The 10,760-nt window shown below is 36.7% G+C and overlaps 1 protein-coding gene across 1 annotated transcript; it reads left to right on the top strand.

Annotated features, from left to right (window-relative positions):
- Nucleotides 1-5,228: 5,228 nt before the first annotated feature.
- LOC133707135 (uncharacterized) lies at nucleotides 5,229-8,345 on the top strand. The gene is made up of 3 exons (XM_062132674.1): nucleotides 5,229-5,682; nucleotides 7,478-7,553; nucleotides 7,966-8,345. The coding sequence occupies exons 1-3, from the start codon at nucleotides 5,314-5,316 to the stop codon at nucleotides 8,088-8,090; spliced, it is 570 nt and encodes a 189-aa protein (XP_061988658.1). The 5' UTR covers nucleotides 5,229-5,313; the 3' UTR covers nucleotides 8,091-8,345.
- Nucleotides 8,346-10,760: the final 2,415 nt, after the last annotated feature.

Here is a 10,760-nt window from a genome sequence, read left to right as displayed (position 1 = left end):
TGCGGGTTCAACACTATGTGAGAATTTGGTTCAACACAAAGGAGATGTAGTACATGTCATATATATACTTGTCAAAAGTCACAACCACCAAAATATCAGGCTACTATTTCATATTATATATTAACCCAACCAGTAACCATTCACCAATGAACTTGCAGATCATGAACCTATACAACAACAAAAATAGGAAAATCTGCTTAGTACGTTTAATGCACTAAGTTTTCCATTGTTTTTCATCAACAACACCATTACTAATAGTAACCACTAACCATTTCACTAAAAATGCCGATACATAACTGGATTTGGCTGAAAGAAAGTGGAAGAGGAAAGTTTGTCCTCTTTTCAAATCCAAAAGGAAGAAGTCCTGAGACAGCAGAATGGATATAATCTCTATGAACCACAAAATTTAAACACAAAGACCATGGATTTTGCTTTCTGGGTTTTCCAAAATAATTGAAGAAAACACAGAACCAACACCATAGAATATCTCAGAAACCACAAAAAGAAATGGGCTTTGTGATTGAATATGATTAGAACAAACCTGGAAGGTAATTAAGTTATTTTGACCAAAATCCGAGCTGTTTCATCTGCACAATTTCAATTTGAATTACAAACACAAAGAAATACAAAGCATAACAATGTCAAAAGTAAAAAGGTTGATTTACAAAACCTTGACGAGACTGATTCCACAAGAACATTATTTTTACAGTTCCGAATTGGGGACTTCTACCTTTCGGAAAACCACAACTAGATTTATTTTCCTAACAATCCCAAAGAAATTCCAGCAATTTTTGATAATTTATCTTAGTGATGAGAGAAGAAGACAACCACCAAACCAAATCCTCCAAACTAAAAACCCTAGAAATTTCAATTGAAATTAAATTGGGACGTTTACCTTTCCTTTCGGGAGGCAATCAGCTTTGACCGGTAGCACTGCGATGGGATTCTTCGTCATCTGTGTTAGTCACCGACTGGATCCTCTTCACCCGTTCATGGGGTCGCAGGAGCTCTAGCTTCAGGTTCTTCTGCGCATATGTAGAGAGACCAAAATGGATTATGTGAGAGAAAGAGATTCGAAGAATTGGAGAAGAGAGGGTTTTCAATCTAGTGCTTTCTCCAGTCAGAGGGTCTTCTAATTTTTGTGATACCGGCTCTTGTTCTCTTGAGTCTTTTGATTTAGATCTTCAAAGGGTTCTGGCGTGGGACAAGAAAAAAAAAGTGGGAAGTCAAATTTTAGGGCGAGAGTTTGGGCGCGCTAGTGAAATGCCATTTATGGCGCACTAAGAGGTAAGCCGTAAAAGACTTCAAAGAAGTCATTCACGACGTACAAAATATGCAAGCAGTAAATGAGAAGCAACATTTAGGGCGTACATTAAATGCACGCCGTCAATGACCCAAACCATATATTTTTTAAGGCGCATTTCGAAATGCGCCTGGGATGCACGCCGTAAATTGTGCATCGTAAAAGTGTAATTTTCTGATAGTGTATGTTCTTTTGTTCATTTTTTTCTCTTTCTGTTGCTAGGGTTAATTTTTTTTTTCTCCCTTATATTTAGATTGTAGATGATAATTATTGGCTGCTACTAACATGGAATATTTTCGTACTACTTAATTTGGACATACGTATTTTTCAAATTCAATTTATTAATGCTATTTTTTTTTATGAAATGGATCAATAGTTGGAAAAAAAATTAATGCCTATTTCTTGTCACTTAATTCAATATATTATTGTTGGTCGAATGGCCTAGTCTGGAACCCCCAAGTCTAGCGTTCGAATCCCAGCTCCATCCCGTGGCCAGCAGATTTGAGGGACCCTTTGGGTTCGTGCGTCTGCGGTGCAGTGGATTAGTCTGGCTTTGCCAGGCTTTCGCAGCAATGTCGGTGCAGGTGTCCTGGCGCTGGGATACCACTGCATGGGTGTGTGAGTTACTAACAACTAACCCGATCAAAAAAAAAAAAAAAAATTCCATATATTAATGCTATTTAGAAAGAAAAATTATAGGAAAGAACTTAATGAAATGAAGAAAAATATGGACTAAAGAATCTGTAGACATATCCCTTAGATTAATAAACAATTAATAGCTGATTTTTTTTGTCACCTAATTAAATTCATTAATATCATTTTTTGAATAAGCCCCCGGGGCGAGATAATATATTCATCACAAGCCAGAATAGGCCGTTACATACCCTTCCGCTTTCATTTAATGGTATAGACAGACAAGAAGATAGTGTTAGTACCCACAGTGGTACATAGAAATTGACCTATTCATTACAGATTAAATACGTAGATAGCGGGAATTCTCCTTCGGTACAACTCCAAAGGCGCTAGAGGTACATAGGTACGCACAATTGCTTAGCTTCCTAATACAAGGAATTATTGTAATTTAGACAAACTAAAAAACATAAAATTGGGCCTAGAGCAAAAACCCTAGCCCAAATTGAAGCCCAGCAGCTCAAAGAGAAAGCCCAATCTCCAGGTCCAGCAGGATTGCTGGAGCAAGCCCAAAAACCCATCTCCATTGCGCGCTGTGGCCGTGTAGCGCCATCGCCGCATCCAGCCGCGTTAACCCAAGTCCTCACCGGATGGAACCCAGAGTCCAACACTTACCTACGTCGCCCCGCAACTCTACAGTCACCAAGTCGACATCAGATCAGCTCGAAACCTCGCTGCCGCATAGCCCCAAGAACCTTACCGCCGCTCAGTCTAATCGACCCACGCCGTTGCCCCCAGATTTGTAGAACCCACGCCGTTGCTCAGGCCATCCTTGCACAACCCAACCACCACGCATAGAGCCTTCGTCTGATGCTCACCATCCAGCCACCCATCTGTCCCTTGAGCCTAAACCAGTCTCTAGACCAAGCCGAGCAATATAGCATTCAATAACCCATCTAGCAGCGACTCATGAGCGGCAAGGCAAACCCATACCGATCCCGAGCACCACCGGACGAGTAGATTTTTTCAAAACCCTAGACCAAGAGGATCCGAGTTTTTTGGAGCTCCGACTAATTCATTGATATCATTGATTCATCCCCTAACATCTAAAAGAAAATATAAAAGGGTAAAGTTGGTGTTGCAAGAGTATCATGTGGCAAGATATATTATGTGGAACTGAAAATAAAATCTGTATTCGCTCACATAGCATGACACATAGGATTTGAGGCCACAAATCTTAGGCCTCATTGAGGCTCCCTATCATTAACCAATGTTTCATAGTACATCTTAGAAATCTCATTATCTCACTTTATTCAGACTTCATATCATTAAAAAAAATAAAAAGATCTTATGATACCAAAAATAAAAACTATACATTTTTTTTAAAGTAGAAAATCAATAAATAATCACCTGGTGTGGTAAGGTTAGTCGAGCTGCCTAGTATGGAACTCCATATCTAGAGTTCGAATCCCAACTCCCACCAGTTTGTGGCCAGCAGATTTGATGAGCCTTCAGGTTCGTGCACCTACAATGGGAGATTAGTCTGGCTTTGCTGGGATACTCTCATGGACCTCGGTTCGAATACTGACTGGGTGGGTGTGTTACTAACTTGCTAACGCAACCGAGGTGGCTTGCTACCGCACTCCCGATAAAAAAAAAAAACAAAATAAAATAAAATAAAAAGATCAATAATTAACCGATGATATTACAATTGAGAATGTACAATGATTAGTCCGTGAATAGAACTCAGGACTTTTCTCTTACAAATTAAGTACTTATGCCACTAGATCAAATGATACTAGGCAAAAACTATACATTCATATGAAAAAATAGGCCACGAGTTTTCTGAAACTGAAAACTCTAGAGAGAGAGGCTCCTTCCTCTCTCTAGAGTTTTCTGCCATTCCCATCCATTGAGAGTCAACCGTCAGTAAACCCATCATCCTCACCCACCTCCATCTGCTCCACTCATCAGCCTCCATCCCCAACCATAATCCTTTACACCCTCTGTGGTGATTTTGCTGGCTTTGTCCAGATATTACACCCTCTTGTGGTGATTGTGCTGGCTATGTCCAGATCTAGAGGACTCTGTTCCTCCTTCTACTTTGTTCCTTTAATTTCTTGTCAATTATCTCTGAAAATTTTCAGATCTGAGATCAGCCCCCACACTTTCTTCTACCCAATATCCCATACCAACTCCCTTTCCTCTACCACTGACTTCCATGGAGGTTCTCCTGGCTGCCTCTTTAAAGTGAAAATCACTTACCTTGCGGTCTATGGGTGCTCACGCGTGGGTGTTTCACCCCCCATTCACCATTGTATTTTTTCTTTTCTGCTGGCTTCTGTCCCCTTTTGGTGGCTACGTTTCCTTCCCGGATCGTTGGGTTCTGGTAGAGATGAGATGATTAGTCTGAGGTGTTGGTTCTCCCTCCGTATCAAAGTGTATTTTGGGTATGATTGGAGCTGCTTTCTGGGATTCTATTGGCATCGGTGTCACGGATTTTATTCCTTGAATTTGGCTATTCTGGCAACATCTTCATCGATGTTTGTGCGGCTTTTGCTTGTGCAATATTGTTTGGGTGGCGGCAGCAGTGGTATCAAGTTAGGATATGTTCTCTTTATTTTGTAGGGTTACTCTCTTGTGTCCTGATTCATGTGGAGTTAGGTTAGAGATGTAATTTTCCTGTTCTAGTTAATCTTGTATTTTGGGGCTCTGGCCTCCGTCCTTGGGTTTTTCCCTTTGGCTTATTAATGAAGTATTTTTACTTTGACCAAAAAAAAAAAAAGAAAAAATAGGCCTTGTATCTTTAGTTCGTCTAGGACCCCAAAAATCTCAAGGGCAGTCCTAACAAGACACCGAAGGCCTATAACAAGACACTGAAGGCGTGGTTTACAGCTATAGTCCATAGTGGCCTGTAGTCGAAGGGAATGGGAGATTCCTTGAGAGTGGTTGAAAGAACCCATATAGTGACATTACTCGTGAAGGTACTCATACTCTTCAATAACCAAGGCACATGGTTGTTGCTAGCTAGGTTCCTATTTATGTATCAAAATAAGGATTGGTAGTAGCAAGCTATTCAGTTTTGCTGCAGGTGGAAGCATTTATCAAGGATGAGGTAATAATAATGCATGTGATGGGGTATTGGATGTAGTCAACTAGCAAGTCGTTTTCTGCGATAAATAGTCGATTAGTTAATTTTCTCTGAAACATTAACTAAGAGAAAATGACAGGATTGGTGAAGTCATTCAAAACATGAGTACAGATTGAACTGGCAGCCCCAGCCAAACTACCTCATAAAGACAGCATGTCATTTTAATAACACACACACACTCACTCACTCACTTCACTTCTCTCTAGCTCTGATCTGTTCTCTTGCTACCATGATGAACATGAAGAGCAGCACTTCTACTAAGAAGAAGATGACGATGATGCCGAGGGGGTTCATGTGCCACTCTCAGGCAGCAACTGCCGTCTGCGTGAGCAGCGCCGATGCAGCTCGGTCCGCGATCGTCCCAGCTGCTAGAAATACGAGAATGATCAACAACTACAATGCCAGGTACTCGAAGATCGTTGAGTCACGTAGGTCTGGCAATTTAGCTGATCATGGGAAAAAACCAGCCTTGTTGTCTTCCATGATCAAGAGAGAGTCGGCTTTGAACTACCACCACCACCACCATCATCACTCGAAGCCAAAGATGTCACTGCAGAAAACAGCGTTAGTTCTACCTTCTACAGATAATGTCTTCCAGGTAATTATCTAGTTAATTACTTTCTACCAATATGAGAAAACGATCATTGATGATAAACCGTTAATCAGTATGTGTATGCCAATATTGTCAGATAAGAATTGTATCGATCTTTTCGAACCTGATAAGAAATTTGCAAATGGAATATTGAGGCATCATATGCGTTTGTCTCATTAATTATCTGTCTCTGCTATATTTGTTTAATCTGCCAGTGCGACTTATTGTTTTGTTTTCCACATTATACTATTTATTCTGACAGTACTAGCTAGATACCAAAATTCGATCTTCAGATCTATATGTATCTTGTCTACTAATAATTCTAGCCCTCATGCACCTAAGATCGAGTACAGATAGGGATGAATTATTCGTCGTCCATTAGTTTATATTACAAACTTGCATATTTATTTTTTCTCTTTTTAATTGTCAAGCAGCTCAAATTAATTTCAGAGTGCAGTTTTTTTTTTTTTTTTTTAATGCAAAATGGATTTAACTGTAAATCTTAATTACTTTGAAGTTCAAACAGACAAAGCTAGCTCCTTACTTATAAAGTGTCACATTACCTAACATGCAAAAAATTTAGTAAATAAATTTGGGATCTCTAACAATATTTATAAAGAAATTGAGTGTAACAAACTACGTGGTAGTGTCTACGTACATATAATAGGTACGCATATATTTTCTTTGGCCAAATCTATACTATTATGGGTGGTTCTAGTTGGACCTCTAAATTTGATATTTGGACCTCCAACTTTTTTAAGTTATTAATAAATTTTGTCAAGTCATATGAAAAGACAAATAAAGACAGAGTGAGAAAAATGAAAAAAAAAATTACTTTTCTTACCTCCCCAAATATAACATTCAATTAAATTGGTTTTTTTTTTTCTGGAATTTCCTTATATTACTATATAGTTTTATAATATACCTAAAACAACTAAGTAAAAATAATAATTTCTATACATAGCCCATCATTTAATACGAAAGTAAATTCAAAACAATCTGATTTGAAATTTTCTTAAACTAAATTAATTGAATATTATGATATAGTTATTACTCAATTTTCCAACCCGGCCAAAACGAAATTCAAAGGGATTCTAGCAACATATCAAGATCAAGAACCAATCCTCTTATTAATTTTGGTGGAGAAGAGACATACTCATAAGAGAGCAATATCATGTGATTTTGATTGATTTTTATTCTCGTGGTTGAAGATAGAGATAAAAAGTAGATTAAAAGATTATTGTATCTCATGTTCAAGAGTGTTTTAGTAAAAATAAGGAGGTCTACTTAGCTTTTCAAGTATTCTAAAAAATAAATTAGAGGTGTACTAAGCATAGGAGGTCCAAATAGTAAATTTGGAGGTCCAAATAGTAAATTTGGAGGTCCAATTAGAACCACCCTACTATTATTAAGAGAAGAGAGCTTGCTCTCCAAAATTAATTTTTTTTTACCAATTTAACCTTTATATATTAAAATACTATAAAATATAATTAATCAATAGGAATAATATAGTAAATTGTAAAAAAAAAAAAAAAAGAATAAAAATATTTTAAAAAAAAAAAACAGAAAATGTGGTAGTTGTACGAAAGATTTTCTCAATACCTTTAACTTCTCTCCACACACAAAATGGGTGAGCCCTGCTAGTTTGTAGAAAGAGAACCCGGGCCCTCTATCTCCTAGCTAAATCATTTATTGGTTCCAATATAGTACTGGATTGGCAAATTATTCTCAACTTTCTGCTAGCTATATTTGTAAATTCTGGTCTGATATATATGAACTGTTTGCATGTGTTGGTTTGCAGGTGGTTGTTATGAGGGTTGCTCTTCATTGTCAAGGATGTGCTGGTAAAGTGAAGAAACATCTTTCTAAAATGGAAGGTACGTACGTATTTACTATTTAATTGGTCTGCTATATGCCTATATATGTATAAGTAGGAATGGGAAATATTCAATTACATCATTTTCATGGGGTTTTCCTCTTCCTCCACAGAGACCACTCGATCATCTCTTTTCTTTGCTCCCTTTTCTTGGTTTGCCTTCATGTTATGCAACCAAATGTTTTGTTGAACAGAAATAAAAATGATTTTAATTAAGGATATATAAACAAGTTCTAAATTTTCCGAAGCCTTTTTATTTAAAAAGAAAAATGAAAAAATGAATGTTTTTAAACTTGAAACATATACCGTTATGGAATTAAATATCATTGAATTAACTAGATTTCGGTCATTATTAATTTTTTCTATCGAAAATTATTATCTCATGAGAAAATACTTCTGGGGTTAATTTGCAGGGGTTACATCTTTCAGTATAGACCTGGAGACAAAGATGGTAACTGTAAGAGGACACGTGTCGCCAGTCAGAGTCGTGGAGAGCATTTCCAAGGTTAAAAAGGCAGAGTTACTGCCCTGCAGTTGAATGAATGAAACTGATGGATCAGGTTAAAACTAGCTACCTTACTCCTTATGGAAGGAAAGCTTCAACCGCATGCAATTAAATTCTTTCCCTTTAATATTTGTCTATCAATTTGTATTCAGGTAACTGTTAAAAAAACTAAGGTGGTCCTCCCAAAAATAAATTGATATAATTAAAGTGGGTTGTAAATTTGATCATGTGAGCTGTAGTGATGTTGATGTATCAAGGTTTAACAACTAATTCAAGGACAATTTTTGTTTCTGGTTTCTTATTTTCGTTTCCTTTTCTTTTTAATATTCTTGTACGTATGTCTCATTTTATTGTATCTTATTGAATTAGATGGCACGAAATTAAAAGTTTTAAATACCATGGCATGGGTTAAACAATTAAACGTTTACATAAGAACAATTATGATCGAGCTAGATTTGGGATCTAGGCGGTTCTTGAATCCGTCTCTGAGATACAGGTGGGTTTCAAATTCGAGTTTGGGGTTCATCAGGTCGTTATCAGACTCATATTTGGGTTTATTACGAATCCTATCAGTTTCAATTTCAGGTTATAGGTCCTCTGTGGGTTTCGATTTGTGAATCGAGCATATTTCAATTCTAGATTTAAGTTTTCCATCCCTTTCCATCTGGATTGGGATATGAATTTTTGGTTCTTGCACTCACAATAGTAAAGGGTGTCCTTTTTAATGAAATTTTTTTTGTTGTCTTTCACTATAATAAAAATTAAAATCGAGTTTATGTGTTAAACTTACAGGAAATAGATTGGTTAACGTTTGGGTGGGGTGGCCGAAGGATTTTTTTAGGAGAAAAAAAAAAGTTGGTTAACGTTTAACTAATTAAGTGTATTAAAATTACACTAATTAAGTTGGATTCTTGATGATTGTAGAGATTATATGTCTGCTTTTCAATCTGTAAGGGTTCGGCATACTTACCGTGAAGCAAATGGTGTGGCACATAGACTTGCCCACCTTGCTAGCTTATTTTCCATTGATGATGTTGGCTAGAGGAGACTCCTGCTATTATTCAGGATGTACTCTACGAGGATTATTCTCTTAGTTCTGCTGTAGCACGGGGTTCAGGTTTTATGTCCCCCCCGTTGCAAAATTATGAAATTAATATACTAAATGGAACCAGGCGTGGGGCTGAGCCTCCCAGCTAGGCTGGGTTCCAAACCCCTTTCAAAAAAAAAAAAAAAAAAAATTACACATAACAACTAAAAAGATAGTTAATTTCATTTTACATGCATGATCTTTACACCTTAAATTAATTGTGCTCTTACACTTCTAATTTCATCACATGTGCCCCCATGGTCTCAAATTTTAATCAATCTTGTACGATCATTAGCTTTTTTCATTGTGTGTGTGTGTAGCTTCTATTCATACCTCCAAAATCGACTTTTAATTGGACCTCCCCACTTAATAGACCTCCAACTTACATTTACAAATAACTAATATGCTATTTACACCTCCCTAATTTTTCCATAATGTCCATTAATTGTCCAATAAAATCAATAGAAGTGTTTACCAGTTTGGTTTTCATGGCCATGAATCAAAGTCGTTGACTGATCCATGAACTCAAGGACCCCGAGTCATTGTCAATCTTCATCGAATGAACAAACAAACCAAACTAACAGCAGATTTGAAATTCATTGAAGCCAAACTCGTACAATATTGGTTTAATAATTTTGTCAATCTAGTAAAATTCAATATAATCGAGAGGAACTAGCTAAGTTGGTATGCCTTAGAGCATCAGCAATGGGGACCTATATTTGGGTCCAAACTCAAAATTTGAGTCCAAAGTGTAGGAATTGAGCTGCAGTGGGTCGGAAAAAATTGGACCTAATATTGCCGAAGACCCAAATGTGAGAGCAAATATGATCCAGTCTTGGACCCAAAAAAATTTGGATCCAAATTTGTGGGACCCGCCACGTTCTGTTTGCTTATGCATGCAAGGACATGCAAGTGAGGTTTGGAGACAGAAAAGCTACAGCACGTGGCCTATGAGATCAGAAAAAAATGGGACCCACACTTATTTGAACCCAACGGCTCTTGCTGTGTTTAATTAAAGGCCAAGATTGAATGTTTAATTCAATCTAACGGCCAGAAATAGATTCAATTAATTATATATAAATTTGTTTTACAGTTTTTTTTTTTTTTTTTTTTTTTTTGAGAAATGTATAATTTTGATTTTTTTTATATTGTAATGAATAAATTTAATGAATGTTATGTTTAATGTTTGATGATTAACTTTTATTTATACTAATTTGTTAGGCATTTTTTTTTTAATGTAAGTTATATATGTGTGTGTGTGTCTATATATATATATATATATATATTAAAACAAACATAAAGTAGAAGACTCAAATATGAATCTGTTCCACAGTGGCAAGATTTGTGTTTTGGACCCAAATTTGAGTCTAAAAAAATAAGTCCAAAATATGGGTCCTAAAATAAGTCCTGCACCACTGCAGCACCCAATAAAAGTAAGTCCTTTTGTACACTATTCAGATGGACTCAGATTACTATTCCAGCTTATTTGGACCCAAATTTGAGTCCAAAAAATGAGTCTCCACTGCTAATGCTCTTATTGGAGCCAACAAGGAGGATTAAAGTCACAATTGTTCTCTCTCTCTCTCTCTCTCTCTCTCTCTCTCTCTCTCTCTCTC

This window comes from Rosa rugosa, chromosome 4, assembly GCF_958449725.1.
Source record: "Rosa rugosa chromosome 4, drRosRugo1.1, whole genome shotgun sequence".
NCBI lineage: Eukaryota > Viridiplantae > Streptophyta > Magnoliopsida > Rosales > Rosaceae > Rosa > Rosa rugosa.
This window is presented reverse-complemented; position numbering and strand designations above follow the sequence as displayed.